Genomic DNA, 25007 nt, shown 5'->3' with positions numbered 1-25007 from the left:
CAGGTTCGGCCGCAGCGTCGCCCCCGGCCGGACCCCGGTTGCTCCGCAGGCGCCAGCTGCAGCTCCCAGCCTCCCTCTGCCGGCCAGTTGAGCAAGAGCAAAGGAGAAATGCCTCCTCGGAGCGGGGAGCAGGTTTTGGGGATGCACCTCACCCACAGCTGAGACGTGCTTTCGTGCAGGATCGTGCATCCATCAGGGTCCCATCTTGCAAGGTGCCCCCGGCCGCTCACGACTGGGCCGCGTGGAGCCGTCCCAAGCAAGGGAACGCCTTCGATGGCGTTCGAGCACAGGCCCTTCATACCCACACGGATTGCAGAGCGTAACAGTTTGGGCTGCCCCTGCCAGGGGCTGTTTGCTTCTAGAGCATTTTGCCTTTCCCGCCAATGTATTGCTTAGTCCCAGCACTACGGTTTGTGCTTCAAAACGGCCTGCATCTCTCGTACTCCCAGAGTCTCACTCCCGGAAAAAATGGACTTGTCGTGGCACGGAGGAGGGGGAATGTTGCCTGTGGGTTCCTCTCTCTTCCATGGAAACACTGAAGTTGCTCGGCCCCTTTCAGAGAGCGGGGAGCAGAAGCCGCAGCAGGTCCACCAGCTCCCCCCGGGAAAGGGGTCCGGTCAGGCCTCGGGGGCCCCTTAGCCGTGCTCTTTCACGTGGCTGCTTCTTGTGTCAAAAGGTGGGGCTTCCAGGCCAAAAGAGCCTTGCCTTGGGGGGAGGAATACGGTCCTTTTGCTGACATTTGGCATGACCTTTGGGGGGGAAAGTGGAATGGGGGATAATTACCCCCCATTCAACGGCTTCAGGATCCCCTCTTCGCGCTTTCTGAGTCGAGCTAGAGAGAGAGACGCACACACATTTGCGCTGCTCGTTTCAACATTTCATCAACCGCAAATGTCACTTGACCTTCCTGATCAAACAAGCCCCAGAAAAGCTGCACCGCGATGTGCGGGGCCCACTTTTGGGTCGAGAGGGAGGGAGGCGGTGTTGCTAAGCAACCACATCCCTGCCCCTCTCTCCAGGTAGCCCACCAGCAGGCCAGGCACAGAGGCAGGGGGGCACACACATCCCACCTGGGCAGGACCTCTACCACCGAGACAAGGGCTGCATTCATGGCCGGGGGCCGGGATGGGTGCTCAGGGGGCTGTGCAGGAGCCAGGAACAAAGCCGAGCCAGAAACCTATTTAACGATGGGGCGCCCACCTTTGTGAGTCTGCTGGAACGAGGCCGTGGAGCACCGGCTGTCCTCCAGCGGGTTGGCAGTCCCTGCGATGGTAAGGCCCTGCTGATTTTCCCTCTCGCTTTTGCACAAGCTGGATGCCTGGGCGGACTCAGGAGTGCCCCGTGCGGTGGGGCACCTTGCCTGTGGCCACCCACAGGGGGCAGGCCCAGAAGAACGGAGAACCTGGAGACAAAGCTTACCCGCTTACCCCAACAGCTCCATCTCCCTCTTCCCCAACCTGACGGCCTCCAGATATGTTGACCTATTTTTAATGTTGCTTTTTTTTCTCCAGAGTGAGCCACAGAAGAAAATGCAAAATGAAAAACTCTAATCAAAAATAGGCAAATCAGCCCACTGAGCAGAGCATGAAAATATGCATCGATAGAGATTATGCAGAGTTTTGGCCAAGTTGAGCATTTTGGGGGGTGCGCACTCGAGCTAATAAATGTGGACAGGGTTGCACAAATTCCACAGGTGCAAACAGCAGAGAGCAGAGCAAACGTGGCTCCCCAAACTGCCATGCCGCGGCTTGCTCAGTGGGCAGCAAGCGTCTGCAGAGGAAATGGCGCGCATGGCCTAGAACTGGAGATGGTTTGGGGGGGCAGTGAAGGGGGCAGAGCAGGAGCAGAGTCGCACTGGATGCACTGGGCTGGAGCTTGGAGACACGGATTGGGACTGCTGATCACAGACACGTGTGTGTGGAAGGACAGACAGGCAGTCCCCAAGTGCAGACAACTCTGAGCAAAGCAGGATCTCGCTGGAAAAACTTTTGCTGTAATCTATTTTCGGGCTGCAAGGATGCTGCTTCCCCCATGTTCGTGACTGTGAATCCATGCCAAATGCACTTTGACCCTTAGGTTCAAAGAGCCAAGCCTGGCCCCACGGAGTCAAGGGGGGAAAGGAGAGCACTGGAGCCCCCAGGGCATGGTGAGCTGCTTGATCCGGGCATGGCCTGGGTCTGCAAATGCTGGGTGGGGGGAAGAAATGGACCCTTCGCCTTTTGGGACCTGTGGCACATTTCTCTGGTTCTCTTTTCCTGGTTCTGGCTTTCCTCCTTTGGCAGATGCTTCCTGAATAAAGCCCAGCATGCAAGGAGCTGTATAGGAACACAGGGTCCATCTGGCATTTGCTCAGCAGCTCTCAGCAGGTCCCGTCCTGGGGCTGAACCCGGTCCTCCTTGCAGAACCCTGCAGGAGCTTGACCATGGAGACGCTGCAGCGCTTCCCCTGTACGTCAGCCCCTGTAATCCTGTTGCTTTTTCCTCTGGCCTCGACCACCATCAGAAACGGCTCTTGCGCCCAGTGCCTACGCCTTCCAGAGACGCCTGGCCCTGCTGGCGATCTTCGGCTTGCTGGCTGGAGCAGCTGCTGGTGCTTGGCTCCTGGGTGAGTACAGACTGCCTGGGTGGAGAGCCAAGACTTTCCGGCAGCAGCTCCTGCTGCCTCCCTTGCTTTTTGCAGGCCGACTCCATCCACCTTCCTGCTGTCTTCTCTCCCCCAGTGAAACTGTTGCTGAAGCCCTTCCACCTTCAAGAACCAGGAATCCCCCTGCACACAGAAGCTGCTGCGGCAAAGTGCACCAGCACTATGAGAGGAGAGGAGAAGAGCCCCGGACCGCCCTTGGGAAGTGCCAGTGGCGAGAGAGGTAGTGTCTGCCCCTCCACACCACGTCCCCCTCAGATGACCTCCCCTCTCTCCACGGGAGCTCTCTGAACAGCTCACAAAGCAAACCACACAGTGTGGCAATGTAGGGGAACACCCTTGGAACATCTTGAGTTGGAAATAGAATAAAGCCAGAGCAAAACCAGGGTAAAAGCCAGCCAGTGTGCCAAGATCTAAAAGCATGCCATTTTGAAAGCTCGGTTGGTCCCTGGTCTGGAAAGGCCAGAGACTGCCGCATCCAAGCTTATGTGAACCAAGGATGACTAATGTGCCGAGAAGCTGCTTATCAGAGCAAATGAGCTTTTCTGAGGTTCACGAAGATGCTTCCCAGCCTTTTGACAGTTCGCCCTGCGCCCTTGCTCAAACTCAAACAGAGGGAGGGGGAGAGGCAAGCATTTTGCAAGCCTCTGCCAGAATTCATTTCTTCGGTCTTTCTCAGAAACTGCCCCCTGAAATTGCCCAAGATTCTACAGAGTTCTGTTCAACTCCTTCAACAGGATTTTTTAAAAGGAATTTTTAAATTTACTTTAAGGAATTGTACCACCCCTCCTCCTTATAGGAGGAATAAGGATAATAGGAGGAAGTATTACTGCATCTCTATCTATAATCATAGCGAAGATGCAGGAATAAAAAGAAAGCAGTCAAACTCACTAAAATTGTGCAAGGTTAATGCAAAAATGTGTTCTTGCCTGAAACAAGAAATTATTCACAGAATCATAGAAGAGTGGAGTTGGGTGGGGCCAGAGGGTCCAGCCACGTGCCCATTGCAGACCTCCTAGTTAAACCATCACTCCATCTTACAGTTATTGGATGCCTCGTAAATTAAATGTCTCTCTGCATTGATAGCAGGTAAGAGTGGATGTGGCAAAGTTGGTGCGCGGCTGCAGAAAAAATTCACTCTCTTGATGCTGACGACTGTCCCCGGCATCATGCAGGCCCGGGCTTGGAAAGGCCCCGGGACATGAGCAAGCTGCTTCTCCAATCCTTTCAGTGTTTTTCAGAGTAAACAGAAGCAACTTCTTGTTAGAGGTTCAGGTGGAAGGTCGCTCCAGCTGGCTTCTGTTGTGCCATGAGAACTGGGACGTCTCCCTGGGGACAAAGTTCTGCAGGCAGATGGGTCACAGCGGGTAAGTGGCGCAACAGCCATTCTTCGCCAATGAAGAGTCCTTGCGCTGACCGGGGATCCTGCTCCCTGGGAATTTGCCAAGCTCATCCTGATGCTCCACCTCTTCTGGGTCACTGGAATATCAGCTTCAGGGTACCTTTGTAGTTCTGCCCTGGTGGGCTGTCGTGACACCCGGTGCTTTCTCCTGCCTTCACGAAAGGTTAGCAACACGGCCCTTCCTGTAAATGGGAGTGTGTTGCAAAATAGAAAAGGGGGAGGGGGGTCCTAAGGAGACAGAGAAAAGGAGGGAAAATTGTTCGTGACCCCCTCTGCCAAACCCCACCACCAAATTCCTGTTTGCTCTCCCTGATCGTCCACAGCCTGGGAGCCTGGCAGCTTGTATCCAGGGGCCCTGGGGCAGCTTCCCCCGCTGCTCAGCTGGGAGCCAGGGCCAGAAAAGCAGCGAGCTCAAGCACAGTCGCCTTCCCTTGTCATTCCTGCAGACTCGCCCATCACAAAGGGGTGAACCTCACGGACGTGAAGGTGAGCAGCTCCCAAGAGTTTCTTCAGATTGTGCCCAACTGGAAGAAGAGCGCCAAAGATGGGTGGCAGATCAGGTGGGTACCCATGCGGGCAGGCTCCCGTTGCATCCACTCCGCCAGACGCAAGACCAGGCATCCTGCACTGGGCACCCCTACAGGTATTTTCTTACAGAAAGTCCGTCTTTCTTTAAGGCTTTCTCCCCTGCTCAGGTATTCTCTAGGTATTTGGCACCTCGGCTCCGGCCAGTCAAGTTGGATAGTTTTACCTTATTCTTTGAGAAATTTTCAGTGAAAAGTAGCATGCAAATATCCAAGCTCTAAGGAGACAGAGAAAAGGAGGGAAAATTGTTCGTGACCCCCTCTGCCAAACCCCACCACCAAATTCCTGTTTGCTCTCCCTGATCGTCCACAGCCTGGGAGCCTGGCAGCTTGTATCCAGGGGCCCTGGGGCAGCTTCCCCCGCTGCTCAGCTGGGAGCCAGGGCCAGAAAAGCAGCGAGCTCAAGCACAGTCGCCTTCCCTTGTCATTCCTGCAGACTCGCCCATCACAAAGGGGTGAACCTCACGGACGTGAAGGTGAGCAGCTCCCAAGAGTTTCTTCAGATTGTGCCCAACTGGAAGAAGAGCGCCAAAGATGGGTGGCAGATCAGGTGGGTACCCATGCGGGCAGGCTCCCGTTGCATCCACTCCGCCAGACGCAAGACCAGGCATCCTGCACTGGGCACCCCTACAGGTATTTTCTTACAGAAAGTCCGTCTTTCTTTAAGGCTTTCTCCCCTGCTCAGGTATTCTCTAGGTATTTGGCACCTCGGCTCCGGCCAGTCAAGTTGGATAGTTTTACCTTATTCTTTGAGAAATTTTCAGTGAAAAGTAGCATGCAAATATCCAAGCTCTACCTCAGTTCATGTGAAGCAAAGCTCTGTTAGGTTAGTGCACACAGGAGGAGTGTTCTCAGTTCTGGGGCCCCAGTCCAAATTGTTGGGGTGTGTCCCAGAGGACGCCACCCTCTTTCTCCAAAGCACCGATATTTTGGCTTTCCTGGCTTTTCCCTATTTCACGCCGAGTGGCTGGATTGCCCCTTCCTAAGCTTAGTTAATGGCCGTGAGAGATTTAGGCTGAAATGTTTTGGGTTCCCCGAGGGCTTTTCCAAATGGAATCTGGCCCACGGGCGGAAAAAGATTCGGCACTCGCTTCCAGAGGCGGCCCTGGCCATGGGAAGGCCGTGGGAATTGTGGTATGTGCTGCAAGAGGATTCTGTGGAAAGAGGCTTTCTCCAGGTCTCTGGAAGGAAATCTGGCGGGCTTCACCGCTTAGACTAAGCTGCCGATTCATTCCCTGCAGGAGCAGATGCCCTTCGGGTCGAATTGTGGCTCTGAAGTGTTCTGGTAGGTGCTCGGGGCAGCTTGGATTCTCCAGGAATTGCCTTTCTGCTAACTTGACTTGTCCTCAAGAAGTGAATTCCTCCCCTCCGTCTTGCCTGACATTGCCAGCTTTCCCCATTTCAAAGAGAATGGAAGGCAAGCTTTGCATACAAAACGAAACTCGTGCTTCCTTGCCGATATTCAGCTTCTCGTCCTACTTCCGCTGTGGCTGAGCTTGGGCAGAGCTTTCCAGGCAAGGCATCCGACTGGGACGGAAAGCGGCAGCAGGCACGGAGGGAAGGAAACCGGGTGCGGGAAGGGGGTCGATGTCCCAAGCACAGGGCGGGCACCGGGTGAAGGCACGATGCCGCCGGCCAGCAAGGGCTGCTCTGCTCTCGGGGCCCTTGAGAACTGAGGCTCCCTTTATCCCCCTGACAGAGCATGGCACCCACTCCATGGCATCCCGGAGACGCTGGCCCTGGCAGGTCAGCCTTCGTCTTGACGCCACCCGGGTCTGCGGAGGCGCCGTGGTGTCAGCCAGATGGATAGTCACAGCTGCTCACTGCGTTGACCGGTGAGGAAATCTGCAGGAAGGCGGGTGTCGGCCAAGCTCTCATCCGGGGCCCTCACTTACCTTGCTGGACAACCAGCCGGCATTGCCTGGCATGCGTCGATCCCAGCCCAGAATAAAAGCGTTAACTGGGGGTTCGAGGATGGGGGAGAGGACCGCAAGTCAGAATCTACCGGAAGGTCTCAAGATGGTTCGCAGGTCGAGGGCTTCTGATCTCCCAGAGTTTAGAGGAGAGTTCAGAAAAGCGCTACCGGCCACGGTCAGCTTAGCCCCCCAGCTCCCCACCTGTAAATCAAGAGCATTGCTGCTTTCGAGCAGCCGGGCTGCCCACTGCTGTGCTTGAACCCGCGCCAGATGGAGACGTGGACCTGCATGCAGTGCACACAGGGGGCAAAACATCTGGAAAGCACCGGGCTGGCGAGGCTGGCGGAGTGGCGGATACCTCCCCCTCAGGAACGCCTGGCCTCTCCACCCTCCCGGGCCGGCCCCAATTTGATTTACTAGCGGAGCAGCCTGGCAAGGCGGAATGGAGCAGCCGGGAAGGCTGAGCGTTTTCTCCCACTGCAGGCCCCTCCTGCTTTCCAGCTGGTCGGCCCTGGTCGGGCTGGATGCCCACTCCGGTGGGGAAGTGGAGATGGTGGTGCCCCATCCCGGTTACGACAGCAGGCGCCACGACGACGACATTGCTCTGCTGAAGCTGAAGGAGCCGCTGCGTTTCTCCGGTGAGTTCGCTCCGACGTTGAGGCCGTTCTGGCTGGAGGCTGCCATGGGGGTCAGCCTGAGGGAGGGTAGGAGGGAGGTCAGGTGGGTGACTGACAGAGCGGGAGGGAAGGCTGCGAATCCAAGGGCCTGTGCTGGAGAAAAGGCGGGGCTGGACCAGAGGAGCAGCCTGCGCTGCAACCTTCTGTTGCAGTTCCTCCACTAAGCAGGAAGGCCTTCCAAGCTAGTCCGGTGGCTCGCCCCGCAAGGCGACTGCACACAGGGGCTCCTCCTCCTGGCCGCCGTGTTGCCCAGTCTGTCATACTGGCAGCACAGGAAAGGCATATGTCTGAGAATCTCTGGGAAGGACAAGTTGCTTCCAGTGCAGCTTTAGGAACATGGGAAGAGGCCGCCTTCTGCAGAACCCGGCCCTCGATCCACGCGTGGTGAGGTGCGCTGGCCGGGCCCCACCAGCGCTCCCGCCAGGAATTTTTCCAGGCCTCCCTGGAAGTGCCAGGCGGAGCCCAGTGCCTTGGGCACGCAGAGCAGGGGCCCCGCCGTGAGCTACAGATTCGCTGCCAGCGGCCAAGGGTGGGAGGCACGTGGGACTCGGGGCGTTCGGCCCACCCGCGTGGGGCCCAGCAGTACCCAGGGTCACCAGACCACGTCTCTTCCCCTCTGATGCCATCCAACCCAGAGACTGTCCGGGCTGCTTGCTTGCCTCAGCGCCCTTTCGACCACCTCGACAACGGCTCCTGCTGGATCTTGGCGCAAGACAACTCATGGCTGGAAAACGGTAAACATCCACCAGGAGGCTGGCCAGCCCTGTCCTTCACCCGTGAGGAGGAGCTGCCGCCCGGTGAGCGAGGAATTCCACACCAAAACCGTTGCCCGGATGCACATTCAGCCAGGGAGATGTGAAAAGGCCACTGTTCTTTACCATTTTGAAAGTACGGCTCAGCTTTTCCCCAGAAAATACCTTTATCCAAGCCTGAAACCATGGCGGCCCAGGTTTGGTTTGGTTTGGTTTGGTAGACCTCTCCCCACCCCCAGACGTGGCTTTGCTGATCGTTTCTTCAGAATACCAAAGCCAGAGCAGAATCCCTGCTTACAAACACCAATCTTTCTGAACGCAAGCCTTTTGGGTTCTCAATGTATTATCATACCATGCATGAGAGCCAGTGTGGCGTAGTGGTTAAGAGCACGGGACTGGGACTCGGACGACCTGGGTTCGAGTCCCTGCTGAGCCACGGAGCCAACTGGGCCAGTCACAGACGCTCAGCCCAGCCTACCTCACAGGGTTGTTGTTGTGGGGATAAGATGGAGGCAGCGAATGATGTAAGCCGCCTTGAGCCCTTTGTAGGAAAAAGGCAGGACATAAATTGAAAAATAAATAAATAAATAAATAAATAAAATTTGCGTCACATTTATCTCCCCTCGCAAGGAATCCAAGGGGGCTCGTACCATGCCCCTCTTCGCCACGTTATCTTTTGCCCTGCAAGGGAGGTGGGGCTGACCCAGTGAGCCTGCTGCCCAGGGGGGATTTGAACCCAGGCCTCGGAGTCCCGAGCCAGCACTCTCACTGCTGGGCCACACTCTCCCCAGTCCTCCCCATAAAGGGACACGTTGCAGAGAAAGCCCGGGAGACCCTCGCTCCCCGGCAGTCGGGCCCTTGTGGGGCGGGGAAGGACGGCTCTGCTTGTCTCGCAGCCACGGTGCCCGCAGCCGAGATGCCGAGGGAAGCGTGGGTGGCAGCGGTGAACCCCCGGGATGGCAGCAGCTCGTGTGGCAAGCTCTCCCCACGGATGCTGTGCGTCCACTGCTGCGTGGACGGAAACATCACCGCCTGCAAGGTAACGGCTGGGAACAGGGGGTCTTGTGTTTTCAGGGGGGCCGATACGTGGCTGGGCCCCACCCTCAGTCTGTTTCTGAAATCCAGGGCTCTCCTCCGCCCTGGGCATACGCAGCTTTTTGCAAATAGGGGTGTCCTAAGGGGGAGGGTCCTCAGTGGACTTCAGAACTGATGTGAATCTGCATGTGCACATCTGAGCTTCGTTTTTGTCCGGGGGCTTGAGGCTCTCCCATCTTTTCAGTACCTAGCACTGCCCTGTGCCAGCTGCAGTGACATTAATTCATGGTATTACGAAATTTTAACAACAGGCATCATCTCTGGTCAGAGGTGAGGGGCCCCCCAAAATGCCAGAAGGCAGGGGCGCTTTGAGCAGCAGGCCAAAATAGCACCAGCACGTCTTTCTTTAGATCTGCACAAGTAGAAGTGCCAACCGCTTCTCGAAATAAAACGCATGCCAGAAATCCAGCTGGCCAAGCTCCCGAAGGCCCCCTTGTGGCAACAGTTTGTGCGTCAGTTCAATGCCTGAGGACTAGCGCCTTGCCGAACTGTCCCTCTTGCCTAGCACTCCGGCAGCAGCATTTCACAAGGAGATGGTGTCTGGCTCTCTCCAGTCCTCTGATGGGGAACTCTTCCCCCCTCCTGGATGCCGTGTTTGTACAGCAACTTTGCAGGAGGAAGGCAGGGCAAGAGGGGAGTTCCTCTGACCGAACAAGGCCGGGGTGCTGACCCTAACCCTGCAACTGTCTCGTCTCGACAGGGCGAGAGTGGGGGCCCCCTGGTCTGCGAGTCTGAACACGTGCCGCGCTTGATGGGCATTGGGGGCCGGGGTGCTGGGTGCGGGAAGCCTGAGGCCCCCTGCATCTACACCAAGGTGGTGGCCTTCCTGGACTGGATCCACCACGTGATTAAGGTGAGCAAAGAGCAGCCGGAGGCCGGCTGGCACCACCCCGGGCCGCTTGAGCCAGGGGCGCAGCCGTGCCACAGGCATCCTGGAGACGGAGCGGCCGCGAGAAAGGGGAGCCGTCCTCCCCCAGCAGCCGCAGGGAGGCTGCGCCAAGAGCCCCAAGCTCGCCGTGTGCCGAGGAGTCCTCTGCACCGTGTCCACGTGGAACACCGGCCTGAAGAAACATCAAAGGGGAGAGCGCGACCCTTCTGTTCCCAGATGCGGGTCGAACCAGCAGGCCTTGCAACAGAAGTATTTTCTCGGACCTCTCTCAAGGGGCCAGACTACGGCAGCGCGAAGCCCCTTTCACGGCAGATCGAGAGGGGGAGCAGGATCCTCTCCTCTCCGGCCCTCCAGGCCAAGAAGGGGCCAGAGGGCCACTGGGGGCAGCCCCCAAGGCCTCCCAGGCTCAACCGTCCCACTGAGGGCTGTCCAGCTGCACAGCTCAATTAGCACGCCTCCTTCCCCACACTCGGCAAAGACACTCCACCCAAGGGGAGCAAACACAGCCAGGCCTCCCCAAGGGTCCGTCCGAATCCCTAAGCCCGATCAGCCCTCGCAGCCCCCCGGCTGCTTTGTGGGGACTGCCTCCTCGCTTCCCGACGTGCCAGCTCTGCCAGGAGGCGGAACGGGGCCTCAGGCAGCGGCCGGGCGCTGGGGAAATGAAGCCGAGGGCTCCCCACACCCTTCCAACAAACCACTGCCCTCGGATGCAGCGGGAGACGCAGACCCTGTGCCACCGCTGAAGTGAAATCCAGCTCCCTGCAGGTGGCGGCATCTTTCCCTTGGGCACCAACAGTGTACCCGCTGCTTCGAGGGCACTGGGCAGGCCTGCTTGTCCTCACAAGCTGGAAATCCTAGCGTTTCCTTTCTCTACAGAGCAGTTATGAGTTGCTTCCAACACTTTGTCACGGACTCTGCCCTGTTGCCTTGCAGAACTACTGATCACCAAAGCGCATCCCTGGAAGCAGAGCATGTCTCACGCACCAAGGGCCCACTCCCGAGAAGCACCTACGGCTGCGACCGGCGAGTCTTCTCCTGAGCACTGCAGGAATGCCCTTCTTCAAGGCTGCTTCAGCAGACCAACTCCAGAACCCATGGAGATGAGCCCATCTTTGCCCACGTCTTGGCCACAACCCCACCTCCCTGTGAAATACACAAGCTTTCTGGCAAATCCAGAGAAGGGGAATGGCCTTGCAAAATCTAAGTCATCGGGCTGGTGGCGTCACCAGCAACTTTTAGCTGGAGGGGGAAGCAACACATTGGCCGTTGGTGGAATTGGCAGTTCAATGGCAAGTGAAGTTTTATGACAGTTAATATAAAGGGTTGAATGGGGGGGGGGCACATCCTCCCTGGCAGGGCAGAATTCTTTGCATTATCATGGGGAGAGCAATAGAAATATTAAACAGCGACCACCAAAAGATGCATTTCTTGCGGGGAATCATTAGCAAAAAATAGAAAACGTCACTGCCAATGCATAAAGCGTCTATACTTATTCATGGCTCAACCCACCTTAGCATAGTTGTGAGCAGAGCCAACTGGGGCCGGGGGTCAGACTAGATGGCCCGGGAGGCCCCTTCTGACTCATTCTGTTTCTATGTTTTTATGTTTCTGTATGGTTGGCACTTCTAATCATTCCATCTTAAAAAGAATACAATAGAACAGGAAGATGAACAGAGGAGGAAAGAGAATGCCAAAGTACACACCTCTCACGCAGAAAACTTACACGGCTCAGAACTTTTTAGAGAAAAGGTGGCACAGGACAAGGAAAAACACTCTGTTTTCTGACATCAAGTAGCAGGCGCTTATTTACCCCAACTCTGTGCAGTAGAAACACTGGCTTTAAACATGAGGCGTTCTTAGCTCCCGACTTGTGAACAAGCCAAATTCCCCGCACCCAGAAACACAGGACTCTGCCTTGCAGCCGGTCAGACTCTGGGTCCGTCCAGTCTTGTCGGCACTGACCGGCAGCAGTGGCTTGCCAGGTTTCGAGCGGATTTCCTTCCTGCCCCACCTGGACATGCTCCTGGGGACTGAACCTGCCCCTTCCTGCCTGCAAAGTAGGGTGCTACTGGCAAGCCACGGCCCTCTTGCCCCTAGCCAATCACCAGGCCCTGACTCCAGCCCTAGCCAAGCCCCGCCCTGCCCCACGCAACAAAATAAGGGACACGGTGTCACTGGGTAGAGCTTTGTATGCATATTTCCTTACTTCCACAGCAGAACTCCAAAAAGACAACTGTTTCTGGAAGGAACAGAAGAGCTCATCGCAACAGAATTCAAAATAGGTTCTAAGAGGTGCCCCGTCCAGCAGCTTCCCCACCCACCTTTCTCTTCATGCTTTTCACCAGTGACGTCTCTACTAAGCAGGGCTGTGGTTGATTTTGGGCCTCTGGGAGGGGAGGAGTGAGAAAATGAGGAAGGTGCAAGGTGGGGTGGACTGTGCTGCCAGAGCACAATGCATCTGCCAGTTGTCAAAAGATCAGAGTCGTCTGTACGGCCGACTTCTAGGTCAGTACATAAAGAACGGGAGAGAGGAGCGCGCGTGCCTGGCCCACCTGAGAGGAGAGCCGGTTCCGGGGCAGCCAGTCTCGATCCATTATGCAGACGCTAAGCGAAGCAGAAAGCTAGAACTGAGAAAAGCCTTGCAAGAGATATTCCAAGGGCAGCTTTTGCACTTGGAAACCGAGCAGCAGAACTAAACTGCTCACCCCAACCAACAGCTTGCGCATCCCAGAGTATCCGTGCGCTCAGCCTGGCTTCTGCCCTGGGAGCTGGACGTGACTGGCACAAAAGCTTGCCTGGTTTCCAGGACCCTGGAAAAGCGCAGGCTTTCCTGCAGATGCACAGATATTCCAAGATACCGGGGTGCACTCAACGCTGAAGGCTGCACTGGTAGTGTGATCCCTATCTCCGTTTCCACATGTTGTTTCTGTGCGTGGCGGACACAGAGAGGGGCTGGACACCTGACTCTGCCCATCCTCTCTCCGAGTCCTGCTCCTGAAGTCCCCAAAGGGGAGCAGCAGGCAAATCTGTAATGCTTTGGCACTTCGAGGGCCGTGGAGCAGTTTTTCAAGTCTAGTGTGCTTCAGAGGCCGTTTGCAAGAGAGACGAGGTAAGACGCGCAAAGTGAGCCTCCCGTGAGAAGCTGCATAGATGCTGTTCCGCAAGGATCCCCAGACCAGCCTGTCGGCGGAATGCCTGCGTCCCGGGAGGAGGCTGCGCCGTGGCTCATTGCTCCTCCGGGCTCCCACAGGCCTCGCCAAGCACCCAGCACGGGAAAGGACAGGACTGGAAAGATCGGTACGCAGGCCCTGGGCGTTCAAGGGCCACTCGCGAGGTTTCCGTCTGGGGCCCGAGTGCACTGGGGCCACATCCTGTTGGGAAGCTAGCTTTGCGGGGTGAGGATCACACCGTTCCTGTGCTGGCCTGGGCACGGGGTCAGGTGATGCTCTTCCCAACAGGTAGGCCAGGTCTTTGGGAAACACCTGCACACAGATGCCAAAAAGTACTTTAGACGCGGAGAAGGTCAAGTTGGACAAGCGATGGCCACAGCGACGCGGTTGCAGCACATCCAGGAAGAGTTCGGACGAGATGCTGGCGCAGCTACTTGATTTTTCCCAGGGCGGCTGCCCTCCGCTCGGTGTTCTGGAACAAGGCTCGGATCAGGTTTCTTACCTCACTTGGGGAGAACTGAGCTGCAAGAGGACCTTTGCCGTCTGCCCACCTGGGAAGGGAAGGAGGAAAAGGGCAGGAGCTGTTACCGAAGCAGCTGTGAGCAGGGGAAGGGTTGAGAGGGAGCTCATGGCCCAGGGGGCTTCCTGTTCCCGTCGCCCAGGGCCTCCCGCTGGTTCATGCACCGGAGCTTAAAACCCCGCACTGCCTCTTCGCCGCTGCCCCTTGTTGACCTCTGCCCGTTCCCTGAACTTCTGCTTCCTCCCACCTCCTCTTTTTGTTTTTAAAGCCAAGTGGCAAAACAACCCAGCAATTTGGTCTATGTAGAATAAATGAGAGTGAGCAAAGGGCTTGCACTATTATGGGGAACAAAACTTGGGTTTCCGGGGTAAAAACATCCTACTGGAAGCAGGCATAAATGACGCGTGAGCAGAAGTATCCCAGCGCTGCTCTTCAGCTGCCTGCTCAGTTCTTCCTCCTCATCCTCCCTGCTCCCACTTCCCACCCAGACGAGCGGGGGCGGGGGGGCGTGCAGCACCCACCGGTCCACGATGTCTTGCAGGCTGGCCTGCAGCACCAGCATGAGCTCCCTGAACATCATCCACTTCGGCACGTAGACGGGGACCTCCTCCCGGAAGCGCTTGTTCTGCTCTTCCTCCAGCAGGGGCGCGAACACGGAGGGGCCCTCGTCCACCACCGTCTGGCACAGCGCGTGCAGCCGGTCCGCGTTCTCCGCAGAGATGTCCTGCAGCGTGAAAGAGAGGGGGAGCCAGTGGGACAGAAGGGCCAGGTGAGGCCGCTGCACGGGTCCCCCACGCAGTGTGGTGCGTCCTCCCTGGCCAGAAGGACTGGACGCCACCTCTGCTTGCCCACCCCAACCCCTCCTATGGAAATCCCCGAGGCTCTCTCTTCGACCCACCAAGGAATTTGCACCCGACTCTTCTGAGCAGCACGCTTAGGACCCCTGCAAGGGACAAGCGGAACCCGAGCAGTCGACGTCCGCGTGGCCCTCAGCGCCTCGGGACGACAGCAGCCCCGGAACCCGCGGCCCAGCCTTCAGCGTGCCCCCAGTGCGCATCTTACACTGGGAGAAGGCACTTGCCCAGGGCAGCCCGAAGCTCCTCTTGCAGGGATGGCGCTCAATGCACCTGCGCAGGACCGGCTTCCCAGCGCAAGGAGACAAAGCCCATCGGGAGACTCGGTCGAGAAGCCGAGCGGGCACGGCCTAACCTCTGATGCCCGTGAAGGGTTTTTCTCTTAAGTGACCACATGTTCAAGAGCAGAGCTCCCTGATCCCCCTAATGTGAACTTCTACCATGGGCAGGAGTCCGCCTGGGCTCAGATCACTTTCCGGGAACCACGGCAACACCGATCCACTCGAGCAGGTCTAAATTTGGACAAGATCTGTGGAGAGCGGGCTGCTCTCACAAGGAGGAACGGCTGGACGTGCAGAACACCTGCCACCCGCGTGACCCTCACCTCCAGGGCGATGATTCGGTGGGCGATCTCACCGACGGCTGTGCTGAGCAGCGTCCCCATGGCCTTGCAATAGACGTTCACCGGGAGCACGTCCTGCCAGACCTTGCCAAGCCGCCTCAGCTGGTGCAGGACCTAGGAGGGAGAGGGCAGTGACTTCTGGTCTCGGGACACACGCACCAGGACAGTGGCTTCCAGGCTGGCAGACAAAGGGGCACATGGCTTGGGGGCGGGGCGAAGGTAGAAATCGGCGCATGATGCAGAACCGGAGGGGCTGTGGCTGCCGCTCGCGCTGGGCAGTGGTGCAGGGACAGCCGCAAGCCCTGCTTCACGCACTGCGCGATGGCGTTGTGGGGCTGCTGCCGCCACCCGGTGCGGTTCCCTCAAGGGCGGGGGGGCTGTGCAACAGGGCCGTGGGCGCTGCGTGGAGGGGAGAGCCAGCCCATGGCTCGCGGCCGCCCCGACGGCCAGAGCGGCACGGCGTCACCTACTGTGCTGGAGCGGGGTGGCGCCTCCCAAGCTGCAGCCTGGGGGCTCCTCGCCCACAGGCCCCACCCGGCCCCACCAACCTGCCGGACGGCTTTGCTGGCTGCGGAGGAGTTGTCCTCGTCGTCCATGTTGGAGAGGTTCCTGGCACCCGAGAGTCTCTCCAGCAGCTCCCCCTTCTGGACGCGCATCTGGGCCAGGAAGCACTCTGTCGCTGGGGAAGGGCAAGGAGGGTCACGCTAGGGCAACGTCATCCCGGGGGCCGCCTCGGGCCTCGGGCTCGGAGGCTGCCGCCGAAGCCGCCCGGCTGGAGGCACGGACGCAGCCCGGGGGCGTGCCGCAGGCTCACCAAGCCTCCTGAAGGCAGGCACCAGGTCGACGAAGGTGGCCGTCTCGCCCCCCGGCCGGCCCCGGAAGCGGTGGCCCAGGGTCAGGAGGTGGTGCGCGACATACATGCAGTTGTTGTGGTGCACGGCGGCCAGCTGGGGAAGCGTCCGCAGGTTCTCCCTGTGGAGGGCGAGAGAAGCGGGGCAGCCGCGGTGCTGAGGCTTCGGAGGCGGCCAGACCACACGCGGCTCGGCACGCCCCTCCAGCTGCGGCCACCGAAAGGAGACCCGGCCCCCGGGTTCACGGAGCAGCATGCCTGCGCCACCTTTCCCGAGAGCCCTCGGCGCAGGAGCAGCAGCAGGCAGCCCGGCCCCCACGGGAAGCGCCATCTCCGGACGGTGACGGTACCAAGGCAGCACGGGCCCCTGTGGCGGGGGGGGGGGCACATTCTCCGCCCAGCCTTGCATGCGCAGTCAAGCTGCGGCCAGCCAAAGGCTCCCAGGGGCGGCTCAGGAGCCGGTCCTGCCTCCCCAGAGGGGAAGGGGCAGGGGAGGTCGCAGAGTGAAGGCAGCCCAGGACCGCCTTCCCCGACCTGGTGCCCTCCAGGTGTGTTGCGCTAGCCTCCCACCACTCCCACCATGCGCAGGCGATGGCCGTCCGACACACCTGGAGAGCACCCGGCCCGGGAAGGCTGGTCCGGGAAGACGCGTGCCTTTAAAGCTCCACGGGGAACTCACACAACAAAACTGAGAAACTATAAAAGCAATAGCACAGCAGGATAAAAACAAGGCCGAACAGAACAAGAGTAAAGCAAAAGCCAGCCGGACCCGAAGCGACACCAACGCCGTGAGACTGAACGACCGACAAGTCCGGGAAGGCGGACAGGCCGTCGGCTGATGGGCACCGGGTGAGCCTCCCTGGGGATACAGCAGAGCCGCACCGGCCCCCTCCGCAGCCCTAGCTGTCCATCAGCCAAGCCCCCGCTCACTTGTGGTATGTCGGCACCACGTCGCAGAAGAGCTGGAACATGTTGCGCACTGCGTAGAAGAGCTGGATGCAGCTGCAAGGGGGAGAGGAGAGGCAGAAACGGAGTTTCAGGTCCTGGCCAGCTAGAAGCAGCACAGCTGCGGCAGAATTACAACACCACGCTTGCCCGGGCCATGCCCTTGTGAAGTCTCGAGGGACCGGCCACAGGCAGGGTCCCTCAAAGCTACCTGCCCCTTTGTGCAGGAGAGCCTGGTTCATAAACCTGGAGTGGGCACTGAGCAATGGACTGAGGCCCAGGTTTTCTGCTCAAAAGCAAAAAGCGCTCTTCGAACTCCAGGTGAAGGAGGGCGGCACTTTGCTGTGCAGACCTGCTAAAAGAAGTTTCCCAGCTGCAGTTTCTCAGCTCAAAGAAGTCTCTGGGAATAAAGGGAAAACCTGTGATAGCGGCGTGCCTGGCAGGTGCAAGCGAGGCTGCTCCTGGGACAGATGGCACAGCCCCAGATCAACAGGGATGGAGAGGAAACTGGAGTACGTGACGCAAATGAAATACGTCTGAATATCTGCCTCCTGCTTTCTAGTCCGAAGGTGTTCAAAATGGTTTCGTTAACCCAAGAAACATCACAAATAACATCACGAATGAGCAGCTGCGCCCACTGCTGGGATGGAGGGGCCAGAAGTGAGGCTCAAATGGTGGCAGATTCTGGACCCGCCCTGAAAGCGTATCTGCTCACACAAGCCTTCCCTAACCTCTAAACAATTGTCAGTTTCTGGTAACGCTCTTAAAATATTTATTATCTTGCCTGGCGTTTACACTGCTCCTTTGCGTATTTAACAGAACCAACTTCAGGAGTTCAGCGTACCAAGTGGCACAAAATTATAAATAAATAAATCAGCATCAACTCCAAAAAAGAGTGAGAACTCTATTATTGAATGTCACTTTTTTGGGAGGGGGTGAGGTGGGAGCAGAGTTCTGGCCAAACGTGAGACTTCTTTGCAAACCATTCCTGGGCACACAAGCCCCCAGTAACCCCCTTTCCCTTTCTGCTTCTACTGCCCTTTCTAAAGTAGTTCCCAGGATCTCAAGGGTCCTCGCTGGGTATTCAGCAACTTGCAAGCGTTTCAGGGGGACTGCAAGGCAAGGGACCCCTGGCACCAACTGACCAGAAATGACTCAACGAAGACATTCGAACGTCCATAAACTCCGGTGACTGTGCCTACACTCTTCTCCTAAGCAGTCACAGCTGAAAAATAAATGCTTCGACCAATTTCACTCCCTTAGAAGTGCAGCCCAGAGAATTTGACGCAGCTCACCACTGATCCGTGCTGTCTGAGGCCTCCTGCAGCGTCTGATACGCCAATGCCATCAATTTCTGGACGGAGTCGCTGATGCGGCAGGCGGGAAACGAAAAGGTATGTCGGCTTAGTTTTGTTTCATTCTCCAGATTCATCACCTGTTTGGGAAGAGCCTTGGGTGCTTCTAGCGCCTTTACCTGGTCACCTGCTCCAGGGTCAGGCAGTTTAGGCAGAATTACAGAGGAGTCTGGGCTAACCTAGAAAATGCACAGCAGAAAAGGGAGAAGACAGCTCAACTGGAGCTGGGGCACAGACACACTTGAATCCCAGAGAAGCACCTCTGTGAGTCTTTCATCTCTGCCACAAAAGGTAGTATGGCAGTTAAAAGACGACAAATGCCACATTACAGGTGTCAGCCATTGACGGGATCGCCAGTTTGAAGTCCACGGGGATCCTCAAGCAACTCTGCAGAGAGTACTGGCATTCGCATACTCTGCACTGCTACTGGGCCAAGCGAATGGTCTGGGGATTCCCCGCACTGCACCTCATTCACATCCTGCCCTTCCGACAACCCGCTGAGGGTCTTCACAGCCGACTTGCACGAGAGGCAGGCTGTGCTGACAGAGCAAGCGACTTTGAATCGCCCAAGTCAGCTGCGTGCTACGTTCGCCTCAGGCCTCCTTCTCCACCACGATGCCAGGGTACTGGAGCTGAAACTGCATGGCCCTCGCTGCTTTGGGGGAGGACCAGAAGAGGAAGCAAAGGCAAGGGGCTCTGAACTTCTGGAAGGGCCAAATACACGCGCAACTTAAAAATGAGATTGTCATGGACCAGGGAAGCCACCCTCGTGGACCCAGGCTAGGTTTCTAATGGAGTCAGCCAAGCCTCAGGCTTATTAAGCTGTTGCAGGCAACCTGCGTGATGGGCTTTGTTCGCGCCTCTGCATTTCCAAGTCTTAGAACAGCCCTTTTAATGACACCCAGCGCATGGCTGCATTTGCACACACTGGAATAAACGCAAGTAGGATACAGGTGTTTCACTTTTGTTTTCAAGTGTACCCGTTATTTATCTCAGCGATTTGCATATCACTTAATAGCATAAGGTTGATGCAAAGGAGATGACACAATGGATCTGAGAAAACCCCAGGTAAGTAAATGGCCGGAAGCTTCCTTGGTCGGGTACCTTGACCGTGTTGTGTATTTCCGATGTCATCAGCATTCTTGCTGCCACTATTACATCCTGGCATTTTTTGTTCGCAAAATGGCAGTTCACGTTGCGGGCGTACGTCAACAAGTCGGTGGACTCCTCCTTCAAGAACTGCATGTCCTTCAAGGCCTTTTCGAATTCTTCGGTCGCTTTAATCACCTGCGGAAGGGGGCAGGGAGGCAAGTGAGAGTCAAGCCCGTGCATCCCTCGAGCCGCTGTTCTAGGAATCCGTACTGCGTGAGAGAGTTATTAATCGCTCTGCTCTGCAGTGCATCCACGCCCATCCGCCCCTGCAGCAGCGTCCTAACACAAGTCCAGCATCGTGCAGCCAAGAGAGAGCAGGTCTGCTCTCTACTAAGAGAGGTACACTCAGGAAAACTGCAGCCTGTGAGCACAATCCCTCCGTTCATTTTAATCGACTAGGTAAACTTTTACATCAGCACTTTAAGAAGGAAAAAGAGGGAAAGGGAAGAAGATCTGACTAAGGTCCCGGCAGTCTCTCCCTGTCCCGCCCTTCCTACCCCACCCCGGCCCTCAAGTACGCGGCACCCACCTCGATGTACTGCCCCAGTTTGCTGCTGCTGTTTGGGATCGAGTGCACCAGGCAGTCGTGAATGAGGCAGTCCGACAGCTCCTTCCAGATCAGGTCCCCCAACACCTCTGCCAAGGCAGGCACTGAGTTGCTCCCCTCCTCAATGCAGGGCTCCAGGGAAACACCTGGGGAACGCAAGAAGGGCCCTGAATGCCGCCATTCTGTCCACTCAGCGGCCAACCAGCTGCATGTGGTCGGCCCGCGAGCCAGAGGCCCCGGCTGCGAAAGCGTCCCCTGGCTTGGCTTTTCCCGCAGTGGGCATGCCGCCATACTGCCAGCAGCCCTAGCCCTCACGACTGGCAGCCAGGGACGGCCTTCTCTGCCAGGACTTCCCGTTACCAGAATGCAGAAACACCCAGCGGCTCCCCGATGCGCTAGAGAAAGCACTCGCGTGCTTGACGTGCTGAGAAACCGCCCCCCGTTCATCGCCCATGTCACCTTCCCTCCAGGGAAACCGCTGAGGAGTTCCTCACCCAGGTGGTATTTGTGCAGGGCCTCAAACACCAGCTTGACCTTTGCGAACACCTCCACAGGCGGTGCATGGCCACGATCCGAGCCCGCTGTCTCCAACCGCAGAATGACCACATTGGGCTGCTCTTCCAGCAAGGGCCGCAGGGAGGCGTGGCAGACCAGCGGCCTGAGTATGTGCTTCAGCAGTGACTGGCCTGGGAACGGGAATGGGAGGCTGTCAAAAGGACTTGAAGGTCCAAGCACAAGAGGCCAGTAAGAGGCATTTCCCCTGGGCTGCTGCTGCGACATTCCCCAAATTGTCCACTCAGCTCACAGGGGAAGATCCTGCCAGAACCGTGGGTGTGCGGCTACCTCTGGGGTGGGAAGAGCAGTCCCTTTTGGAGCGAGCGACAGGAACTCTAAAATGTGGCCACCAAGGCAGACAAGAAATGGTGCCAAACTCCATCCCTTTTCAGTCCAGTTACGCATTTGTCTACACATACCAGAATAACCCTTTGTACCACCCTATTCTATGCATGAAAAATTAGGACACACTGCCTTCTATCAGAGCAATGCTGCACTTGCTTTGATTCCCCCATTGCGGGAGCTGACGAAGACAACACTGCTTTGAGCATGGTGTGGAAGGGCCTCTGATTCTCATCACGCAAAAGGACCCTGAGGTCCAGATACCAGAGGTTTTGACCTCTGGATCTAGGGAATGATGGTCCAGCCCAAAAGGGCAAACGCCCTCCGCCATCAGGTTTGAAACGAAGGACAGGGATCTGCTGCTGCGACTCAGAAGGACTTACTGAAGTGCTTGAACCTCAAGCGCAGCTCGCCCAGGATAGCAAAGGCCTGAAGCACAGACGCCACCGCCACGCCGGCCACCAGCTCCGCTTCAGGCAGCACTGTGCGCAGGTGCAGTTCTGTCCCCACGGCTGCCTCCAGGCTCCCAGTTTCTACACAAAAAGGTGCAGGACAAATTACGGCAAACACCCTTCATCAAGAGCTGCAACACTGCCACATGGAGAAGCCCAGCTGGTGCCTGGCCTCTTGCCCAGGCCGTTCCACAAAGGAGGTGGCCAGGCTCAGTTCAACAGGAGTCCAACTGAATGGAACCCCACTGTCTATTGCAGGGAGGGACCCCAAAATCAAAGCTAGCAGTGCTGAAGTGTAGATCTTACAAAAACGAGTGAAGAGCGGCATGCGAACAGTATCGGAAGGCTTCGGACCATTATTCCTGCTTGCAGGCCAGGCCACCACAATGCGACAACTTGTCCATATAACTCAGTACTGGGTACTTCCTCCCTCCCTCCCTCCCCTGGCATCCTCCAGAGGTTTGGCCTACAAGTCCTGCCACAGGGGCTGGGGCCCAGCAGGGCTGCACTCCTAAGCATCTAAAAGGGACCAGGCTGAGGATGGCTGGCCTGCCCTCGCTGGCTGTGGCTCCCAGGCTCTCCAGCAGAAAAAGGTCGTGCTCGCCATTTTTAACACTGGAGGAGTCCAGGGCTGGACCCACGGCCTTCTGCACGCAGGACAGTGTGCTCCACCACCGAGTTACGGGCTCTCCCAACCGCCAGCCTGTGCTGAAGCTTCCCCACCATGACCCTCCCACAGAAGGGCACGCCACGAACAAGCTGCTCAACCTTGGGCTTGAGGAAGCTTCCAGACGGCCATCTGCTGCCACTCCTGCCCCAAGAGGTACAGGACATTCTGGGTCTGCAGGGTGACCTCCCTGCTGAGAGCCTTCAGAATCTTCAGCTCAAAGCCTCGCCGCGATTCCATCGTCTTCAGAGCCCTCCGGGCCTGGCAGAGAGCAAAGGGAGAGTTCCGTGCGGGAACATGAGGCCTGCTGGAAGCCGAGCCATCCATCCTGAGGCAGGCATCAGCGCCCAGGAGGAACAGTGGCCACCTGTGTGCGCCCCCCAGTCCCCGAGGAATCTAGAAATACCTGGTTCAGGTGGCAGGCTGCTGGGACATATTTCTTCTGTGGCAACAGGGCATTAACCTGCTTCAGAGCTGCATCGAACTAAAAGACATGGAAGAGGAAACCCTGGTGGTTGACAACGAGCTCTGAACGCGGACAAAGGGAAAGAGGCATGATGAGAAGGCCGCTGGTCGCTCTCTCACCTCCTGCAGCTGTTTCAGCACACACAGGACCAGAGTGTCTCTCTCCAGCTGTTGTTTCAGCTCAGCAAACTCTGCAATGGCCACGTTAAGGTCCTGCTGGACCTAGAAAGGGGCCACAAAAGCCGGAAATATGGATAGTCATGAGACACAAATAGAATTTAGCGGGCTTCATACACATCATATTGCTTTTTCTATTCTGTTTGCCAGAAAAGACATTTTCCCCGGGCTCTAATTATTCTCTAAGCGTCTAAATGTTTCTGGGTTTTATTGTTGATTGCATTTGCAAAGAGCTACCTTAACTTGAAGTCAGGATGTTGGGTGGATGGAGACACTTTCTAATTTTATAACTATTTAAAAATGCAAACAATGAAATGAGAGTCTTCAAGATGAAGTCATCTAATAGTTCTGTGTATTAGGTTATTTAGTACTACTAATAAATAGTACTAGCAAATACATACTGGGGTAAAAAAATCCCCAGTCCAAGCACAGGCAGATGGGACCTGAAGTAGAAGTGACTGAGCAAGAAAGAGATATTGGGATGGTGGTGGCCAAGCTGGATTAAAATGCTGGCCCAGTGCACAGCCGCTGTGAAAAAGGCAAACTCTCTCTCCCATAACACGTGAACCCGGGGTCATCCCATGAAGTTGACTGGTGGGAGAGTGTAGGGCAGATAAAAAGAAGCACTTCTGGAATTCACTGCTACAGGAAGCGGTGATGTCCACCAATTTGGATGGCTTTACAAAGGGACTGGACAGATTCACAGAAGAGGCAGCTATCGAGGGCTACTAGCCTTGCTGGGCATGTGCTTCCTCACTGACCAGAGGCCTGCCTACCCCAATTGCTGAGGAGCTTGGGCAGGGGGAGGTCTTGCACCTATCCTGCCCAAGGGACCCTGTGGGCAGCTGGTTTGCCACTGCAAATGGAGTGCTGCTCCGGGTGGGCCCTGGGTATGGGTTAGGGTTAGGCAGGGCTTTGCTTGGGTCCTTGTGCTCTAAGATCCTTATTCAAACGAGCTGAACTCACACCAACAAAGGCCCATTAATTCAGTGCTGCTTTGTCACCTCATTCTCAATCCTGGACTTCAGCTGGTCAATGTTGCCAGACAACTCCTCTACTTGGGATTCCAGTTCCTTGGCATTCTGCATACTGGGCAGGAACTCAACATACCTCTGGCTAATCATGCTGCAGACCTCACCCTGGAAGGACATGAGGGAGCGTCACCACAAACCCACATCAAAGCAATAACATGGAAAGGAGCACACGGGCAAGCCCCCGAGTGGCTGGCTGAAAGCAAGCTTCCTCCGCTTGTCAGTCTCCTAGGAAAAGCGCATGCGATGAAGCGGACTTCATGAAGATGGAAGTTACATCCCGGTGAGTTGCAGACAGAACAAAGAACTCCAGTGGCCTTGAGGCTTGCTGGCTGGGGAATGCTAAGACGTGTAGTATAACATAGCCAAACACACCAGGTTCGTTAACTACAAGCATGGTCCAGCCAGTGGATTTATTGATCTGAGAGAGATCCACTACTGCTGACCTCCAGCTAGACGCCCCTTCCTGGTGCCCTCCCTGAAAGAGCACATTCTGCACACATCAAGAGTCACCACCATCACCCACTTCTCCGGCCCCAACTTCTCAGCTGTCTCCAATCCAAACTGAAATCAAAGCACAACTCCGCACATGAATAGAGGCACTGCCTTTCCCACTGCCTCTGCACCCAAAAGGGCACCCAATCTTTTCAGGCAGATTCCTGTTTAGGCAGGAAAAAGGCCTGGCTCGTAGTTAGAAACATACTCTCTATGCATGCACCGGTTGCGCCTTTTCGCACCTGAAGTTGCTATTACTTTGGTATTCTACTTTTCTCCAGCAAGGAATCGGGCGGGGGCGCTGCATAGTCCTGCTCTCCTTCCGTCTGTCCTCACAGCCACCCCACACCTCGCAGGCTCTCCAGGGCCTGAACGGGCAGCCACGTGGCCGAGAGCCGCTCTGCACGTGCTCAGGAACGCTCAGCTCGGAGAAGGCGCCAAGAGCCGCGAAAGAGCCCGGGGCAGGCCCCGCCCCCGAGCGGCCCCGCCCCCATACCTTCAGCTCCTCCACCCGGCAGGAGAGGCGGGAGATGCGGTGGCCCAGGCCTTCCCTCTCCAGGCGGCCCGAGCAAGCCAGCACGTCCTCCACCAGCGACAGGCCCTTCGCCGCCGGCGGGGGCAGCGGCACCGCCTCGGCCTCGGCCACCTCCATGAGCAACTCCTTCGTCAGCGGCCGCCCCGTCGCCTTTGCCGCGCGCAGTGCATCACGGGAGGGGCGCGCGCGTGCGCGTCGAGCCCGACTACTGGTCCCGGCGTGCGCTGCGGCCACGAGGCACTTCCGGTCTCTGTGTGCGTGCGGCTGCGCCGGCGGACAGAGAAAGGGGAACCGCCATAGAGATATTACGGGTAGAGC

At 57.1% G+C, this 25007-nt stretch overlaps 2 protein-coding genes across 4 annotated transcripts; one reads left to right on the top strand and one right to left on the bottom strand.

Annotated features, from left to right (window-relative positions):
- The first annotated feature begins 273 nt into the window (after nt 1–273).
- Nucleotides 274–8145, top strand: TMPRSS5 (transmembrane serine protease 5). The gene is made up of 9 exons (XM_044456322.1): nt 274–319; nt 2503–2604; nt 2720–2863; nt 3791–4007; nt 4489–4602; nt 5868–5911; nt 6326–6461; nt 7026–7180; nt 7855–8145. The coding sequence occupies exons 1-9, from the start codon at nt 274–276 to the stop codon at nt 8076–8078; spliced, it is 1182 nt and encodes a 393-aa protein (XP_044312257.1). The 3' UTR covers nt 8079–8145.
- A 3981-nt stretch (nt 8146–12126) lies between these two features.
- Nucleotides 12127–24828, bottom strand: ZW10 (zw10 kinetochore protein). 3 transcript variants are annotated; one of them, XM_044456369.1, is made up of 16 exons: nt 24651–24828; nt 23633–23767; nt 22572–22673; nt 22393–22470; nt 22088–22247; nt 21251–21400; nt 20465–20656; nt 19953–20116; nt 19376–19558; nt 18212–18450; nt 16902–16973; nt 15936–16093; nt 15670–15800; nt 15104–15235; nt 14167–14369; nt 12127–13676 (listed from the first exon to the last, which is right to left on the bottom strand). In XM_044456369.1, the coding sequence occupies exons 1-16, from the start codon at nt 24804–24806 to the stop codon at nt 13556–13558; spliced, it is 2376 nt and encodes a 791-aa protein (XP_044312304.1). In that variant the 5' UTR covers nt 24807–24828; the 3' UTR covers nt 12127–13555. The 3 variants fall into 3 exon arrangements, with proteins under 3 accessions (XP_044312304.1, XP_044312305.1, XP_044312306.1); XM_044456370.1 differs by having other exon boundaries at nt 18212–18351; XM_044456371.1 differs by lacking the exon at nt 12127–13676 and having other exon boundaries at nt 14268–14369; nt 18212–18283; nt 18391–18450.
- Between the last annotated feature and the right edge of the window lie 179 nt (nt 24829–25007).

The sequence above is a fragment of the Varanus komodoensis genome, unplaced genomic scaffold, assembly GCF_004798865.1.
Source record: "Varanus komodoensis strain SLA01 unplaced genomic scaffold, ASM479886v1 scaffold83, whole genome shotgun sequence".
Taxonomy (NCBI): Eukaryota; Metazoa; Chordata; class Lepidosauria; order Squamata; family Varanidae; genus Varanus; species Varanus komodoensis.
This window is presented reverse-complemented; position numbering and strand designations above follow the sequence as displayed.

Bases quoted from the DNA above. Each gene is read 5' to 3' on its own strand.
- ZW10 (XM_044456369.1), bottom strand. From the start codon at position 24,806: ATGGAGGTGGCCGAGGCCGAGGCGGTGCCGCTGCCCCCGCCGGCGGCG. The intron at 16,974-18,211 runs GTGAGCTGCGTC...TCCCCCTTGCAG, and splicing joins TCAGACAGCACGGATCAGTG to CTGCATCCAGCTCTTCTACG. The intron at 15,801-15,935 runs GTGAGCCTGCGG...GCCCTTCCCCAG, and splicing joins GCCTGCCTTCAGGAGGCTTG to CGACAGAGTGCTTCCTGGCC.
- TMPRSS5 (XM_044456322.1), top strand. From the start codon at position 274: ATGGCGTTCGAGCACAGGCCCTTCATACCCACACGGATTGCAGAGC. The intron at 4,603-5,867 runs GTGGGTACCCAT...CATTCCCTGCAG, and splicing joins AAAGATGGGTGGCAGATCAG to GAGCAGATGCCCTTCGGGTC. The intron at 5,912-6,325 runs GTAGGTGCTCGG...TCCCCCTGACAG, and splicing joins TGTGGCTCTGAAGTGTTCTG to AGCATGGCACCCACTCCATG.